The 19352-nt window shown below is 35.6% G+C and overlaps 1 protein-coding gene across 3 annotated transcripts in view; it reads left to right on the top strand.

The window, feature by feature from the left end:
* The window catches only part of PDE10A (phosphodiesterase 10A), a 343886-nt gene that overhangs the window by 246148 nt on the left and 78386 nt on the right, over window positions 1-19352 (top strand). For all 3 annotated transcript variants that reach the window (XM_058019880.1, XM_058019879.1, XM_058019878.1), the window contains one exon: window positions 2736-2864. In XM_058019880.1, coding sequence (XP_057875863.1) covers window positions 2736-2864 — 129 coding nt within the window. The remainder of the gene's footprint in view (window positions 1-2735; window positions 2865-19352) is intronic.

Here is a 19352-nt window from a genome sequence, read left to right as displayed (position 1 = left end):
TAGAAGTTTTCAGGAGCATGTGAATGTTCAAGAGGGCGAGTGTGTGCATGTTGTTATGCAATAACTTTATTCTAATGTGCACCTTACAATCAAGAAGGCTTTCCATATGCCATAAAATAATTGCTTCTGAATAGCTGTAAAATGCTCTTACATTCAGGCATCTTTACAACACTTTTTAGCCTTAATGCACATAAAACACAAACCATTAAAATTTCGTTGAAAAGACTTGTATTTATACATTTTGTGAAGTTACAGTGTGTTATTGTTCGTTTTGGTTGTGAGTTTGTGTGTATGTTTGCAGGGTGTGTTTTTTGATGCAGCAAGCTAACAATTGGGAGCTGACCAATAAGTTTGCCTTAATCTATGTAGAAAATAGGTTTAAGTCACTGCTTTTTAACTCTGCAAACATAGTTGTAAATCTTGTTCTTCCTGCTCCCATCTACAAATCCCACATTGAGAAAGAACATGTGCGCAGATACCTTTAGTGAAATAAAGACGGGTAATTTAAAGACTGTTTAGGAATTCTTATGTCAGCTCCATCAATTACTTTTCTGTATAAGGTTAAAGCAGAGTTTTTAGCTTTAGGTTGCTGAAGTTGCCTAATATCTGGATATTAAACTTGAGACCTGTAGACTGAAGTCTTAGTTCAAATTGACATTTTATTGAATTCTGATGTGTCTTTTACAAAGCCCACAACATATAAAGGTTTGGATCAAGAAAAAAATGGTTATTTTCACTGAAGAAACAAATCGATCCTTACAGAATTCCAGTTGCTATTTTTACAATCTTTTCAGGTCATAGTTTTTTACTAGAAGCAAAAAAGTGTTTCTATCCAGTCTAAAGACAACTTGAAACTAGCAGACATTTTATGACAAGTCTGTTTTGATAATTTTTCATGTAGAACTTAAAGGGCAGATAAATTTTGATGGCTAAATCTTTAAAATGTGGTACTCCTTTAATTTTCTCACTATGAAATTAGAAATACTTTTTTAAGGGTCTACATTTTTCTCATTTGAACAAATTAAAGAATTATATTAATGAGTTTGATTTTTTTTTAGAACATGAGGCAATCCCTGAACTCGCTTTAAAATTATCTTGTTTATTTCACACTTGTACTTCTTTATAGCTGCATTATGATCTAACTCTACAAGCTTTCACCTAAGGTCAAACAATCAACATAGTAGGGTTTTGCTTGTTTTCACCCCACTTGCTGATTATCTACTTGTCTTACTGATTTATGATAGACCTTTTCTTCTTCACTAAAAAAATTCAGGATGCTCGGTAAGCTGTGATTCAAGTGATTCATGTATGGGGAATTGCCTTAAGTAGCAATGATGTTCTTTGAGGTTATGATATCCAGCAGGAGTTGCACCTCTGAGTTAAAAGGAAGGGTAGTTTAAAGCAGTTTTGAGCTGTTGGGGGCTGATGTGGGTGAGGGATGTGGTGCAGCTGGTGTGAGAAAAGTGGTGTAGGTGGTTGATGCTCTGCAGATGAGAGTTCTTGGTTTGTCTTCTGGTATTGCTTCCTGAAGACTTTCACAGTAAACATTTGTAAGAGATCTTAAATATTCCATTACTGATCAACATTCAAATTGCACTGTGCCTCTGTTCATCACGTTCTGATACTGTGCAAAGCACAAAATAGGAGAATTGATCTCATTTTGTACCTCTCTGAAAGAGGTCAGTGTTGTACAGGGGGAGTTTCTTTTCTGCTGAAGCCTGGCTGCTTTCTGTGGAGAATTTACTATTATATTTAAATGTGCAAAACACAAGAGAAGATGGCATATTTAGAGTCATTACAGTGGTTGCTGCTCCTCTTCCCCTCATATCTCATTAGAGTCATTACAGTTGTTGTTACTTCTCTTCCCCTCATATCTCATTAATGCTTTTGCCCAGGAGTGCCTGTTCCCTCCATGGTAGCCTGGAGCCAAGTCCCCCAGGACAGGCTCTTCCTATTGCTTCCCCCATAGGACAGCCCCAGCACTGCTGGGTTCACCTGTCTGTGGCCAGTCTTTGCAAAGTGTATAATCAGATTATAATTTTGTGAGTTTGAAAATTTATTTATGAATGTAAGGGATCTGAGATTCTGAATATTTCTTCTTTTTCTGAAATGTTTACTTGAGTTTTCTTTCTGTTGCAGATATTATAAATACATGTTATCTGCAATTATTTTCATTTTGATAACTAAGTTATTAAAGCAATGGAAGCGTGCCTGTGAAAACAGTTTGTACATCTAAAGTAACTTAAGTAATTCTAGTATTTGAAAATTGCATATGATTTTGGTGTTCCATAATAGTTTGTGTTGATTTTGCTGCCATTTGCAGTGAGAACACTGAATTTGGTGCTCTGTGAGACATCCCAGCTCACCTTTTTCTATCTCCTTCTAACCAGTTTCTTTATCAATATATCATGCTGCAGAGCTTGGAAATATTTTTTGAGTCATAACCATAGTCATGAATTCCTACCTGGCTGTTTCTCCTGGGTAATGTTTCTGGGTATGCCTTCAGGGGACTTTTTGTACAAAGTATCTTGTATGGCTACACTTTGCTTCTACTATTTTCTACAATGCAGCTGATTTTTTTGACAGGATATTGCTCTCTCTGTTCTATTTAAATAGTCATATATTCAATCAGTGTGTTAAACAAAGGGATATTGATTCTTGCTGGTCTCCAGGTATTTTCTTCATATGAGGGAGTTCACACCAATAACGTAATGTATTAATGTTCTCTCTTTCAGGCTTAACAGATGAAAAAGTGAAGGCGTATCTTTCTCTTCACCCCCAGGTACTGGATGAGTTTGTGTCAGAAAGTGTAAGTGCAGAAACTGTGGAAAAATGGCTAAAAAGGAAAAATAACAGACAAGAAGGTAAGTGTTTTTTATTTGTGATTAATATTTAGCTTTGAGCAGCTCATGTGAACAGCTTATTTTCAGATTCAAAAAGGAAATCTGGTTTTGGTATAACTTGAATATTATAATTTTTGTGTTTAGGTTCTGCTATTTTTGGAGGCAAAATAGGCTAACAGTTTTTAAAATATTTTTGAGCCTTTTGGTATTTTTATTTTGAAATATGGTGGTATTAATATCAGAAGTTTAGTTTACCCATTTTGAATTGCAAATACTGTCTATCAATCTGTAGTGTCTATTTTGAAAACATTACTTGGTTTTCTTGGATCAAAAATTGGTAAGACTTGAATTAAAATTATCCAGTATGCCTCAGTAAATTATTGGATATACCATCTCAAACGTTCCTACTTGCAACATGTAATTAAGTCAAGTTCAGATAAGAATGTTGACATAGATGTTATAACTCAGTGTGTTAAATTCTGGAGGTATTTCTGTTTGTGTTGCTTTAGGTAAAATACCTTGCTAAATTGACCCAGAAAAATTTGTTTTGAGCCAGCTTGTGTTGACAATGATCATAAATTTTGTAATGATCTTAAATTGGTTATTGGTGAGATTTTCTGCAAACATAAGATCCATGCAATAGTAACAATGAATTGTAACGTACCGGGTAAAATGCAAAGGAGGAAATTACCAAGGTTAGGGAAGAAACACTGGTTTTGCTCAGTGGCTGATTTCTAAGGTGTTTAGGGGTTTAAGTTCTAATGATAATTCTTATTTTAAATAGAGGGGCTGTTGTTACTTCCTAGAAGATAGCGTTTTCTGCAGAATTATAAAAAGATAAAAAGATGGTGGACAAGGAATGGAAAAGGCTATATTGAGCCAGATTTTTGGTGGTAATGACTATCATCCTAAGGTGGGAATAATTTTTTGTTGGCTTAAAGAGCTTACCTATCAGCAGAATAGAAGTGTATAGCAATAGACTGTTTGCTACTTTCCTGGTAGTTTGCAAACTACAGAACCGCAGGAGGCCTTTTGTTATAATCTATAACAACAATCAGAAATCAGTGTTATGAATCAGGGGAATAGGTTGTGACAATGCTTTTTGTAAAAAGATGATGAAAAATACTTTCATGTTACCAGAAATTTATACTTCTTGTTTTTATGAGCTATGCACATTTAAAAATAATAATTTTATCTAAGGTGCTTGAAATCATTATTAGAAATCACTCCATGTTTGAAACACATTTCATAGTGTAGGTTAAGGATCTTTATGCTAAAACCAAATAAATGCGTTGGAGAATTTTTAGCTTCAAGAATCATATTTTTTAAGTGGAATTTATTACCAGTTGCTCAAAGTTTCCAATTTTGGGGGAGAAGGCTATAAATGAAAGATAAATTTTTGTGGAAGTCCTCATGAAACTTTTTGTAGCAACTGCTAAAGTAAAGTGACTGCTGATAATTATCCTAATGAAGTTTTGATGTGAACAGGTACTACAGTGGGATTTGTCTGGTTTTTTTGTATACTTTAAAAATTCTATATTATGGCTAATTTTTCCCAAACTTGTATTCAAAGTGTCAAGCAATAGTTATGCTACCATTAGCATTTAGCTTCATTCTGTTATCATTCTACATGTCTTTCTGCCTTCCCTGCTACTTCCCTTTTGCTGACAGCGAGCTTTAAGGCGGCCATAGTTACCACACTAAAGGCAGTCATGCAGATGGGTCTTCTTTAGTGCTGGATTTTAGGTAAAAATAAGCACAAACAGATTTAAAACTATACTTGCCAAGTAAAGCAGATTAATTTGAGTGCATTTTGTTTACAGAATGTAATGGATACTAATGAATCTTGTCTGTGTATTTCTTGTAGAAAGATAAAGCCTATAGTCATATAAAATATTTCTGGTAACAACATATCCTAATCTTTCAGAAAGCAATATTTCAGGAAAGAAATTTGCTAGATCATTTGCTCATTTCATGCTATGTATGTGCAAATTCCACTGCCTGAGTTATGGTGGCGTTGAGAAACAAGAGGGAGAGGATGGAACTGATTCTTTTGGTGTCAGCACAGATCTGTGGTGACTTGAAGTGACTGTGTAGCCGAAGTCACTTTACATCAGTAGGGGTATAATTTTCCCTCTATCCCTTTTGCTTCAGTCTAGTCTACTTTACAAATGCTCACATCATGTAATGTGATACAGCCGGAAAAGTGAGCTTTGTTTTTATGAGGAAGTTGCCAGGCAGGCAAAAGGCTGTTTGAGGTCTCTGGCTTAGTGTCTGTACTCTTACACGTTGGTGACGCAGAACAGTCATTAACCTATATGCAGAAATTGTGTCCTGCCTGATTTACAGACATCCAGCTGTGTGTACTCCTCAGCCAGAAGTCAATGGGCCTGCAGCCAGGGTAGTTTATCTGAATTTCATTAGCATGAACTGAAATGTCTGATTTAGACTTAAATGAACCAAAATTTATCTGTGACTGAGATTCACTGAATTAATTGCTGTAAATGGTTTGGGGTTTTTTTAAACCTAAATTATTAAAAAGGAAGGAAATCATTAAATATTGCAGTGTTTAAGGTATAACTATATCCCAAAATCTAATGAGTTGAGTTCTCAGTGTGTTAGTTCTTGTATAGGTTGAAATTGATAGATTGAAATCTGGTCATGACAGGTTGATTGTGATGGTAATCTATCTGGAATTACAAGACATTTTTTGCTTTAACATGTTCATTCCTTTTCCTGGTATATTGGAGAAAAACTTCAAAGGTAGCATGGGAAAGGAATGCTGCTTATGCTGATATTTGGGTATTCACTGCCATTTTTTGAACTCTGACTATTTTCTGCTGATAAATTACATGTTCAGAACAAACCCAGGCCTTGTATTATTGCACACAGAATTTCCAAACAACTCTATTTGTAATACACAAACACTTCAGTTTTAAATTTTTGCTATCCAGATCATGGCAGAGTAATCAGCCAGAAGGAGGTCTTTTCTTTTCCAGATGCCTAGATATAGGAATCACAGAACTCATGAGACTTCTTCCATTGTCCTCTTTCATACCATTCAAGCAAAAGTGGCAGATGATTGTAGCCAGAACCATAATATTAGGAAAGCTTTAAACTCTGCTGCTGGATAGATCCTCGTCTCCCAACAAATTTATCAGAAAAATATTTATAAATTCCAACCATAATTATATTATTTGAAACTTCACTTCCACAACAATAAGAGGCTAAGCACATTGATTACAAGCCAGATGTGCATCTTTTACACTGTTGATACTGAATGTTGTAGATGTCTTTCCTAATCTTTTTAATTACCTCTTATATTAAGAAGAAAGGACTGTACTGACACAGAATTTCTACATGGAAAGCTGCCTATATCACTTAAGAAACTCGTCACTTCCCATGGCCCTCATGTTTATCACAGTACATGACCACGTGCTTAATTACTGCTGAATCTGGAAACATTAACAGCTGTGTACATTTTTTTTTTCCGGCCAAATTTGCCAAAAAATGTAAAGCTATGTATAGTGGGAACTTAAGGTGCCTTGTCATTGTTAATACAAGTGTAGTTCAGTAATTAATAAATAAAATTTTAAAAAATAATGGAAAGTAGTACATTCAGTACACAATATGACCCTGATTATACCCAAAACTTATCATCTTTTAAGTGCAATTGACTTACTGCATTTCCAGGAACCTAATATTTCATAGTTGACCTGTTAAAAACAAAAAGATGAAGCAATTAGAAATTAGTTGCTTCATATAAGTATGGCATTGCTGTAATGTTTGAACTATACTAGTCTGCATCATTGACACATAATAAAGTTTCACATAAATAATAAAAGTACAAAAAGTTATTTCTGTTGCTGCATTTTCAGGGTTTTAGATATCAGCAGGGTGAGTTTAAATTTGGCTACAGTCGTGTAAGAGACGAAGTAGTGAGTTTTTGAGAGGTGTTGATGTGTGACTCTATTTAGGGAGCAAGTCTGTACTTAGGTTTTTATTGTTAAGGAATACCAAAGTACATATTTCTGCATTAGATCGTAGTTATTCCAATTCCATTGTTTGCTCTTTGAATTATGTTATATATTCCTGCTTTTAAAAGGTAGTGTATAGAGGCATGTTACTTGCAATTCGCCTAAGGTTATTAAATAGGTGAAAGGATGGCTGACATGCCTTTCCGTAAGCAGGGATAGTCTATATAAAAAGATACATGTAAGGAGGATATGTGTCAGTATGTGTATGTTAAAGAGATGTCAGCTTGCTGCCAGAATTACAAAGGAAAAAATGAAGCCTATTCTTGGTTTGTCGGTTTCTGAGGACTGTGCCTCAGTTTCTGCACTGACTGAGCAGGGATACCTGTTCTGCCGTGCAGGGTGGGAGCTGTAGGGGAAGCATACCCGGAATCTGGAGCCTCTCACTGCTGTGATGCTCCACAGCTTGTTGCAATTCTGACTTCTCCCCAGCCTAGACCAGAGGAACTGATATGGCAACATGCTAACAACCTCCTTGATTTATAATTAGGGTGTCTTAATATTTCCTTGATGCTGCAGACATGCTGTTTTATTCTGATGTACCCCTGCGGTGCTTATGTTTGTGACATCTAAGCAGGGCGTCTTGCTACCAAACCCTACTATTTACATATTTTGATGCCTTTCTTGGATTTTATTTTTTAATTTTCCTCAGAATAAGACAGAAAGGTTGTATTTTCCAATTCCAACTGGAAGAATTGCTTGCTGTGTTCTTGCTCTTCATTCAGTGTTTGCCAATGGCCAATTTGATGCAAAATGTTGGTCTAGGTGGTCTTGTTGGTCTGAACCAAGGTAACTTATGATACTGACAGGTGCTACTTTCCTGGGATAATATCCAGACTGACAAAATTTGTCTCAATTGTCAATGTTTTTATCAGAAAAATTGCAATAATGTCTGGGGGCTGTGGGGGGGGGGGGGGATAGAATGTAAGCAAACAAAGATAGTGCAGAAGGCAATCTCACCCCTGAAGAGTTGCAGCTACACTAATTGTCAAAGATTAGGAACTGGCCTGCCCTTAACAGACCACAGCTGTGTCCAAAAAGGATGGCTGTTATGAAAGAGTGGGTTAGCTGGATGAGGGGAGAGCTGGAGTTTGTTGGCTGTGGTGTGAAGGAGGAATCAGTGCTGCCCATGAGAAATCACTGAGAAGGTATGGGAGCTTTGCAATAAGATGACAGCAGGGAACTTTACTATGTCGAACCTCTTTCTCTGTGTATTTCGCACAGTCCTCACTTCCATGGAGATAAAACTCACTGGTAGACTTTTGTATGGCATCATTTGCAGGTTACCATTTCTCATGTGTCTAGAAAGTTTATGTAAGTATCAGTATTTCAGAGGTAGACAGGTGAAGGAACTTCCCAGTTCTGTGGTGGAGCTCTACATAGGAATGCCATTTTAGTCCAGATAATGAAAATGGAATACATGTGTCAGGCATACAGAAGAAGCAGGTATCATGGGAGACTGTTGTATTGTGCCATTGCTTTTAGAAATGGTTTTATTGCTGCATCATTTTCTGAAAGACTCAGTATAATTGTCTGAGGTGAAATGGTATGTTTCCTGTGTGACCAGTTCAATTTTTAAATTTTTTTTCTCTTAATCAATTAGAAGAAAATCAACTTAAAAGTTCATCATAAAATCAGCTTATAAGTTATCATTTTGGCTGTGAAAATATTGAGAAGGAGTTAATGAAAAAGTTGTCCCTGTTATGTTGTTAGTCTGTTTTTTTGGACAGAAAATGTTAAAGGATATTTAGGTAAGAAAGAATAGGATTTTTTAAAAGTATTGATAGTACAGAATTACTAAACAGTGGCCTCTTGGTAGGTAATACTGAGGTCTTGAGTGATGATGAAGTCTTTTGTTCAACAACACAAAAAATTGCATGGTACATTTTTTTCTTTTAATTTGCTGAACAGTGTGAGAGTTTATTGTCTGGTTGTTGTGGGGTTTTTTTGAGTGGGTCAGGTGAAGGAGGTGTTTTTTTTGTTTTTCTAGACTTCTGCATATTTAGAATTGTTTAGATGGTCAGAGATTTGCAGAGGGTAATCCTTTAACGACGATGTGTTTGGTCTTAGGAAGTAGACGTCACTGCTTGGTCTGAGTTCCCTCTTGAACTAATTATGTTAATCACATTATATCTAGAGCAATTATTCTCGACATGTACTTATACTAATGTTTGTTGTGTCTTTGGTAAGCTTGTATTAGGAGTGTTTATGTTTTTTCTGTCTGTTTAAAACCACTGTTTCTCCTTACTTCTAAGCCTGGCTTCACAAAATCATTTTCTGTGCAGTACTGCTAGTCATATCAAAAAAGAAACAGATGTTCATTTTTGTCATTTCCCAATTTTTTGATAAATTAGGCCTTGGAGCTTCTTTTATTATCACACTGAGAAATAGATTTTTCACTTTTCTTACGCTTTCTCTTCAGTTTACATTTTGAACATTTCTAGATGATCAATATCCTTCTAGAGTGGGCAGTATAAGAGAGATAGTCTTTCAATAATTGGTTAATTAAAATTATGTGCAATACAAAACCATTTCCCTCCTGTGCAAGACAGTTCTCCTGAATGTTGTCTGGCCCTGCTGTTCTTTGTTTTCAGATTGTTTCTCTCTTGTAAACTAATCTTTGTTTTTAGAGAAAAAAAATCAAGTCAACAAGAGAAAAAAAAATCTCAGTAATTGGTGGAGAGGATCCATTCTGCTGATGTATGTGGAGACTGTATACCCACGTAGCCAACACTTTTTAATAATGATTATTTATGTCAATGTCAGCTAACCTGTTTTACCTGCATTGAAATGGAGTAGGAATGTTCCCATGGTCTGTAAGCTGAGAAAGAAAGAAAGAAATAACAAGGGAATAGTCATTAACTTTTATGGGACTTTTAAATCCAAGTATAGAAGTATTAATTTGATTAATCTTGGCTAGACAAGACCTGTAATCAAAGATTGACCAATAAGGATAAAAAGACAAAATGTAAAATAATTACAGATGTTAGCATTGCTTGTTCTGTCCATTAAATGAGACTTACATCTTTGAGGAAAGAGAGGTATGCAGTCGCACAGTGTGATAGTCTGTTACACCACATGTGCACAAAGAAAGAATGTTTATTCATGGATGTTCTGTATGCAAGTAGTGAAAACTCAGTTCAGCAAAGTTCTCAATGTCTTATCCGTATATTATATATGTATAGAAGTTCTGCATCTCTTTTGTATCACAGGAAGTACAGGAAGCCCTGAGGATGAATGAAAATTCATCTTGGAGATGTCTAGTTGGATATAAATGTTAATGCTGTGCTCTAAATGGATGTTTCTCATGTTTCCGTGGGCAGAAGCAATTAATGATATTTGACTTAACCTCATATTGGCTATTAGTGAGTATTTTCAGCAGAAATTTTACTTCTGAAACTGCTCTAATGTCTTAAGGCTTTGAAATCAGGTTGCATACACAGAACACTAAATCACAGACATAGTACGGGCTTATTGAAGACCAAAAAATTTTCAGGGTGTGATTCTGTAGTGATTTAGCTAATCATGATGGTGATTCAGTTACTTTATCTTTTAAAATATCTATGATGAGATGGAATTTTAATCCAGTTCTCCTGTGTTTACCAGATCAGATTTAGTGCAGCTAATCTAAAGTGTGTACTTTTTATGGTGAGTCATAGATACTCCCCTGATTTGTCCTGGTGGCCAGTGGTAGATCAAGTTCTTTGTCCAAAAATTACTACTTCATACTCTTTGTCCTGGCAATGAAATAAATCCTGTCAAATATCTTTCAACTAGACTATAATAAACTGATTTGGGTTTTTTTTTTTGTTTTTATTTTTTTGCATGTTTTATGAATGAAAGTTAAATTATATTGCCACGTCATTCAGCAAGAGGAAGGCCTAAATATGATTTCATTCCCATTGATTTACTTCTATGCATTCCCTAATTGCTCCTTCAGGAGATTATACTCATTTAAATATATTGTAGGAAGAATACATGTATTACACAGGAATGAACACTGTTGCCTCTGCTTAGCTGCCATTGAGTTTTGTTTGTGTCACAAATATTATTCAAATACTTTGAAGGTGTTATTAAGCATGTAGACAGAAATTATTTGGTTCAAAACATGTACTCACATTTCAGACACTAAAAAATCCAAAATCAAGCAAACCCACCAAATTTTGAGATGAACTCTTTTCAGTGACCTTTAGAGAGAAAATATCGGACAGAAAAATCGAGGTATTTGAGAAAAAATCCTCCTGAAGTTTATTGAGGTTCTAAGAACTTGGAAATGAACTATGGAATTTCTAGACAATTTTCATGACAGAGGACTTCAGTATTCTGAGAGGAATTTTTATTTTCATAAGCTCTCTGAAAAAATGGATGCATACTAGGATAGTAAAACTGCATTTGTCCTGAAAATTAAATCCAGATGCATAGAAATTGTAAAGAATCTCATGACGTGTCAGATTAAAAAAAAGGTTTGGTTGATTTTTGCCTCTGAGGCCTAGTTGCATGGCATGCGACATCTATGAGGCTAAACTGCTTTTTCTTCACACTCAAATATGATCTTGCATCCAAGTTACCATCTGGAGTAGTCCTGGCAGGTGTTGGTCCTCTCATCTGATCACAAATATTGTTTTGGAAAAGTGCAGATTGGCAAGATCCAAGCCATGCTTTGAGTGCAAAGTTAATCAGGACCTGGTGGTATTAGAGTCCTAATTCTACCTTACTAATTGCAGCCCTAATTCCTCCATTACTTTAGGCCTAGACTGAATTAGCTATTGCAGCTCAAAGAGGGATGCTAGGATTACAGTGGAAAAATCTGCCATTAGAGCTTGGGAACAAATAGAGAGCTTAGCCAGATGCAAGCAAACAGGAAGCATTATTAAGTCACTGTGGAAATTTGAGGTTAATTTGAAGTTCAGATGCTCTGTACAGGTAATACCACCTCCTCAGGATACATAGAAGAGCAAAGGTAACCAAATGTGTAGATGTCTTTAATCTATGTTTCTAGAAGTCCAAAAAAACAAGGAAGAAAGCAAGTAATTTTTTTTAATGTGGATCTCTTTGTTGATACAATATATCAAGCTAACAGTCCCATCAGCACAGCAGAGTGGAACAGTGAACTATTTGACTAGCGTCAGGTGAGGCCTGGAGGAACCACTTCACCTGACTTTATCAATGGTGAATAAACCTGGTTAACAGTCCACTGAGTTTGTGTTTAATTATTTTAATTCTTTAGGCAGTTTGAGCAAACTGTCTGACTGTCAATTATGGAAGAGGAAGAGGTTGTGTGTGGTCATTTTCTCTAGTTCTGAGGGGAATGGCTCTTTTTTTCCCCTGTGCAACACTTAAAGCTCATATGTAAGGAGGTTTTGCAGGAAATTATAATGGGTTATACAACCAGTGTCAGTTGGTGTTGAGGCAATGATAAGTATGAATGTTTTTATCTAACTATATGACATTTGAAGATACTTAGTTATGGAACTATGCTATCCATAGATCCTGTGTTCTTTTGTAGGAAGTTTGTTGTTATTGTGGAGGGAGTTAACAAGGTCAGAATTTCTTGCACTGACTAGCTCATCCAGTTCAATTCGGCCACAAAAAGACCCCCAATTCTTATAGTGATATTATCTCTTTATAAAGCCTTTCTTGCTTATTGTCTTTACACTACGATGACTTTTGTGGTGCTGCTACCAAACAGAAAGGGATTTTTTATTCTGCAAAAGACCTAACTAGCAGAAGCTTGATAATTATGACTGTAGTGATGAAGACAGTTGACAGATTTACCTTTTCCATAACAGAAGAATGAAGGGCACCCTGCAAAACAAATTGTCTACAGATTTGAAACAACAGGATGTCCTTTTTCACACAACCCATGCCTAAATTATGAACCCATTAGCATAATATATTTGAGATGTTAAAAATGTAAATGGGTTCAAAAAGTGATTAGACACATTCCAAAGAAGAAATACTTCATCAAGAGCTGTTACATACTATGATCCTGATGCAGCCTCCAGCTGAGAAAATTCATAAGCATCTGATTGCTCTGAGGACATACTGGAGTAAGTATACTCTGTACATCTGTAGTCTGTGTTTTCTCTCCTTTTCATACAGGGTAAATTCTTCATGCTCTTTTCCTATTTCCTTTCTAAATGAGCTGTTACTAGCCGTTGTCATAGGCTACAAACTCGAGTAGATGGACTTTTGGTCCAGCAGAATAGGGTCACTATTGTCTGTCATTATGCTTCTCTTATGCTTCTTTGGGATTTATGTACCACCCGTTCTTAGAATTGTGAGTCAGATTGTCTTAACTCATTTGAATATGCTGGAAAAGAAACTGGGTTCTTATAGCACATTGTTTATGGATCTTCTTAGATAAGCTGCAAGAAGTCTCTTCAGTTATAACAATAAGGCATCTTTGAAACTCTTTGGAGACAGCACCTTATTCAGGCTTATGTTAGCTGCAGTACTGAGCTAAATCGTTTTATTCTTTCTTTCAACCTGCAGTATGCAGAGATACCCGTAAGTGATGATCTTTGGCTACAGGAAAAAAAAGTTTCTCTAGTTGAAATTGCTGAGTAACAGTGATTAAGAGATTTTCTCATATTTTGTTTTTTAATGTGAAGGTAGAATGTTTTGTCTGTTTTATTGTTTGTTCATGTAGCAGGAGGGAGCTCTTTCACAGGGTTCTTGGTCCTTATCCTAACGTGCTGGTTTAATTTCATCTGTCATTAAGTATAGGGAGGTAAAGGGAAAGAAAAAAAGGATGATGGTGTTGATGAGCAACAAGGATTAGGAAATTAATAAGACACAATTCCATAATAGGTGTGGGAGGAGAAATGCCTGTGAATTTTTGAAGAGTTTATAGCAATTGGGTGTAACTGACATCAGGTTTTGGTGACTGGAGTGGGGAGATGGCAACAAACTTGTTACATTTATACTAATTCAGTCCAAGAGGGTTCATTGTGAACACTTGGAAATATCTTCACGATATTTGTATAGCAACAAAGAGATGTTTATTCTGGGGGACTTGCTGGGCTGTGATTTTTGGATTTACAGTACACTCGGGGAGACTTGTCAAAACAACTTTTTAAGCTAGTAAGTACCCAGTGACCCTTCTTTTTAAATCAGAGTTGTCATGATCCACACAGTGAATGCCCTTTTGGAAGAGGAGGTTATTTCAAATGGAATTTTAAATTATGGCATTGTATTACCTAGGAAGCCATGTCATTGTGACACCTTCTGGTTTGCCATCATATGTTTCATGGTCAATCATAACTGTCCTTGAAGAATAATCTTAGTTCTCCCTATTGTCTATTACTTTTCTTAAACAAAATTTTAGTTTTACAGATAATTGTTTTTACAAATGTTTGCTATTACCAGGTTGTGTTTTACAACTGTTCTCTGGCCAAAACAATTTTTGGAGAAAATAACTGTCATCTCCCCACTTATCAATATGATTGTATTAAAAAAAAAAAATATTTCTGAGGAGTAAAGAGTGGCCATAAATCTCTGATACATTTCAGTGTTTGAGGTGGCAGCCAACTGTATACACCAAGTACAGTGAATATATAGATATTCATCCAAGTACAGAGAAAATTGTGCCATATAATAGAGGAAAATGGCATTTGCAAGTATTTTCTCATGTTCTGAGAGGGTCTTTTCCTTCATCAAAAACTCTTTATTGCACCGATTAATAAAAGTTATCAAATTTTGAATCAACACAGTTTGAGCAGGTATAGAAACAATTTTGGCTCTTCAAAATTCACAGTAGGTGTCACAGAACAATATTGTAGAGTCACAAAAACATAGGAAATCACAGAAATACTGTCATTTGTCATGGTCCAGTCCAGCATCTTTTAGCGACCATTTTTAGATCTAAACACTGAGTGAGCTATTGGCCCATGTTGGCAGTTTTGTACTTCACAAATAGGTCTTTGTGACTGGAGAATGCACAGGCTCAAATTCTGGAATAAATACTACCACTGTATGTTTCTACACAGATTTATTTAAACATGGCCAAGATGGCCCTTTTTCATAGGGACATAAACAAGATTCTTTTAAACACACTTTGAAGAAACTCACCAAAACGAAGACGTTTTTCGGGATAGTATAGGTGATTTTAATGTTTTCTTTGCAGTGTGACAATGGCAATGCAGTTTCTGTTCACAAATGTGGGTAACTTGTTATAATTTGGAATTCAGCATTTTTTAGTTTATCTAGCTGTCCATCAACTACATGTGGAGATGCTTCTGGAGCACTTCTAGGAAAATACGAGTACTGAGAGAATCTAGCAATATTTCTGGGGGCAGCTTAAAAAAATTAATTGGCTGGGTTTCTGATTGTTAGCAGTGCCAAAACAGTTATTTTAATAGAAACAATGAAAGGAATAAAACTACATACACAGAATCCTCAGGAATAAATGTCATGTTGGAAGTTCAGCTTGTTTCTATTCCTTTTTCTTCTTATAAATCTACTTAAAGGGAGAGAATATTTGATTTAGATTTTCTTCATTCTTAATAAATGTGTATAAGATCTTGGATGCTACTGGAGTTAAAATAATTGTTTTACTTTACTTTTGCGGCACATCCTAAAGTAAAAAATTATTTCAAACAGTACTATATTTTCTCTGGAAGTTTTCACAGCTCCACAATTAATTAGCTGAGTTTTTGAAGAGCTCTCTCTTCGACAGACTTAAGAAATTATTGGCTTTTTCTGAGTGATTGTCTTTATGTAGAACTTCAGGCACTGAAATCAACACTCAGTGTGATCTATTAATCTTTGTACCTTATTTTCCTTTTGATAAGTAGGCAGAATGAAGCCTGGTGTTACTAAATTTTCTCTACCTCTCTAGGCTTATAATTTTTAAATATATATTAATATATTTCTTAATTCTAGGATTGTTAGGAGCGGCACAATTTTGCTCGGTTTTCATTCCAAGGTCTGCCATTTCTTTTTACATGTTACAGTAATGGAATGATTTTCCTTGGTCTCAAGGTTCTCTCTGTCTCATGATATGTCCAAATCCCTCAGGTATGGTTATGGTATCTCTTACTACTCTTTCTGAAGATGGATTTTCTTAAAGAGTGCAGAAACAGCAGCAATTTTTGTACAGTAATTAGGGGAGATTTGTGTCAGAGACAGGAAGTCAGCAGCTTTCTGACTTCATAAAACTTTGGTGAATTCTGATTCCACTTTTACCTCTTAGGGCAGGAGCTCTTATTAAATATTTTTTTCTGACTGTTTTCATATCCTTGAGGCTTCATTTGTGCATCTCAAAAGGTTAATGAAAACCTTTGCTGTGGTAAGTGACAAGCTCACACATTTTAATAAGGAGAATAAAGTAAAAGAAGTACAGGCATTTTTTCATTCTTACCAGGACCTCTTTTTGAACATTTGCATCAGATATCACCTTTGGTTTTGAAAATGTTTTTAAAATGTGTCCAGGATCCGAGCCTAGAGTAGAAATCAGAGGAAACTGGCTTGGTAACTCTTGTGTTTCTTAAAGGAAACAGATTAGGAATCCAGAGAAAGTATTGAATTTCTGTTCTGACTTCTCAGTAATCATGTTATCTCAGTCTGACCTTTGCTTTGAAAGTACCTCAGATTACTTGCAAGAGATTGTATTTAGTTAAATATATTTCATTTGACATATTTAATCTTTGCAAATTTTCCTTTTAGTGGTTGCACAAAGTCTATGTTGAGTTCCAGATACCAGCATCTATATACACAGGGGAAAAACCCACAAAGTTGCAGTTCGTTTTGTTAATTTTAATAGAAAGGCCTGGGCAAATGCAAAAACAGAATGTATTTTTTCCATAGAAAAGATATCTGGAAGTCCTTATGACCAGTTGAAATGCTGCAGAAAAATACATTCAGAACAGTGGTGCCTTTCTTTGAGTTGATGATACAAAGTACTTGTTGTTTTGCTCCTAAAACACATCTAAAGATGAAGTCCCTGTGACTGTCTAAAAAGTTACTCTATACAAAAAATAGGTTTAAAAAATTGTCAGTACCTAAGTATTTGCTCCTGCCTTTCATACTGAGCTTGTATCAGAAGAACCCTCCAAACTTGCTTGTAAATCCTCATCTTACTGAGTTCTTGAACAAATACAGAATCTTACAAATTTTCTCACTACTAGTTTCAGCATTTACTAGAAAATTACTGCTCTGAAGATTAGTGTTTCAAAGATACTGTGGCATAATACATGAAAAACTGAGCTGCTCTGTCAGAAGAGAAGCTTAGAAAACAGCTTACCTGCTTATCCCATTACAGCTTACTCATGCTTTTTGTAAACATCCTTGGCAACATTCCCAGTCAAGATAGGGATATGAAGTGGCTTTATCAAGTGGTTTCCTTCTTTCCCTAATGTACTGAAAGGAGAGCCCTTTGGGGAAGCATAGGACGGATGAGAAAAGGACAAAAGCAAGACTAGATGTGTGTAGGCTACGGAAAGGAGGAGTGGATTGTGTAATCTCTTGGTGATGGCAGCCTGAGACACTCACCCTTTTAGCACCCCATACATACAAACAAATATGTAGTATTTTTTCCTAATTTTTTTTCTTGCTGTTTTCCATTCCTGTGATGCTACAGGTCCTGGGTTTCTTTGGGCTTAAAGAAAACCTAATTTCTTAGATATAACAAGTTGCATTTTAATTAATAATTCCTGTTTATATTAATATAGCTGTCAAATTAAACCAGCATGCTAGAATGCACGCAGTTATATACTTGTTTTATGTTTGTGGGAAATCCTTTTATGCATCAAATTAAAGGACACTTGCTAAATTATGTATAGAAAAAGAAGTCAGTTTAGTGATTGGTAATATTTTAAATGAGAACTTTTAAAGTATTTCATAAGGATTTTTAAAGTACTTAATAAGGATTTTTGCTTGTTTTCATAATTACAAAGTGATGTTAAGTAGGAGAACACAGGATTCCATCATTAAAAATTATTTCTGAATATTTAGTTTGCTGTGTTTTCTGTGGATCAAATTATGTACAGTATGATTATGACTAGCATTGATCAACTGATAGACTAAATTGAAAGACTGTTTTCCTTTATTTTTGCACTCTAAACTACCTCCCAATATATTTCTCAAAAAGAATGTGTCTTTGGGGGCATAACTCTGTCTGCACCACACAACTGGCTGCCAAGTCTTTCCACTGGAAAGCCAGCCATTATTTTCTACTCTCTGCTGCACACTAGTGTGCATCCACCCATTTACAGCATTGAGCCTAGCTTTTTATTTTATGTTAATATTTGTATTTGATATTCATAGGAATAAATTTTCTCTAGCCTTGTAGGTCATATTTCTCCCAAAACTGAAATATAATAGGTCCTGTTTTTTTTCAAATGTTTTTGAAAAAGTTGTAGTCTCTAGCAATGAGTTTTTCTTGGAACCGAACACATTTTTACCCTGTCATTGATTTTGTAGGCACACCTTATCCAATTTCATTGCCGTACTACAGTCGGCATGGAAAAAAAAAGTAAATTAGGGAGTAGGTTTGGATTCTTTCAGTATATCTGGAATTGTAATGGAAAAGAAAGTATTAAAGTCAATAATACTGTGTAAATCAGTTACTGGAATCACAGGCATCTTTTAGAACAAGGTTAGGGAATCTGTCGTGCTGTCAAAGCACGTTTCTCTCCATGCTTGTTTTCTACTTGAGATTTGGCTAAATAATTCAAAACTAGGAGGCTGAAGATAATTTTCAATCTTAATGTCCTTCTTCTTTACCTGTTCCTAAAATATTATCATCTAAATAATCAATCCTAAATCATTTAGATGCAGGATGGACCAAAAGAAAGAGTATACTCAGAGGTATGGCTTTGCAGTGTTTGTCTTGATTGTTAAGAAGTATTTCAAGATTTGAAGAGAATAGTGTGAATTCTTGCATAAACCTTTCTCTGCGTGCTCTACAGGTGCCTAAAACATATTAGAGCTTCTTACTTATTCCAGTCCTGTGCAAAAGGAAACTAATAAATAGAAATGAATGTTGATGGGATCATCACGTTCTTTGACTGGAAGAACCCATTAAATCTGGACACCACTGCAACGACTGCATTTTACTAAAGAGGATGTGTCCGTGTTTCCAGCCTGAAGGAAGCTGTAATTGCATTTTGTTTTATTAAATATTAAGCTATTATGTATGAATGAACTTGTCATGTTAAAAAAATTAAGTAGCAATCCTCTTAGCAAAGACAACTTTCAGTGCTTCCTTGAAAGTCTTAGGAATCTCAGGCTCCTTTAGTTGGTCTTGAATAGCCCAGTCATTAGGAAACTGAATGCCAATGAATCTTGTCAGCTCAAGTGGTGCTCACTCAGGCCAGAACAATCTTGTTCCCAGGAAATAACTCTGTGGTTGATTTAAGCCTGCACTGTCTGCCCTCAGCTTCCATCCCTGGGTGTGTATATCCAGCCTTTCCCATGCACTGGTCGTTTTGCTTATGTAATTGTAGATTATATCTATGGCTCAGCCACAGCT

The sequence above is a fragment of the Melospiza georgiana genome, chromosome 3 (assembly GCF_028018845.1).
Source record: "Melospiza georgiana isolate bMelGeo1 chromosome 3, bMelGeo1.pri, whole genome shotgun sequence".
In the NCBI taxonomy this organism is placed as follows: Eukaryota; Metazoa; Chordata; class Aves; order Passeriformes; family Passerellidae; genus Melospiza; species Melospiza georgiana.
The sequence above is the reverse complement of the archived record's forward strand: the minus strand, read 5'-3'. Positions and strand labels throughout refer to the sequence as shown.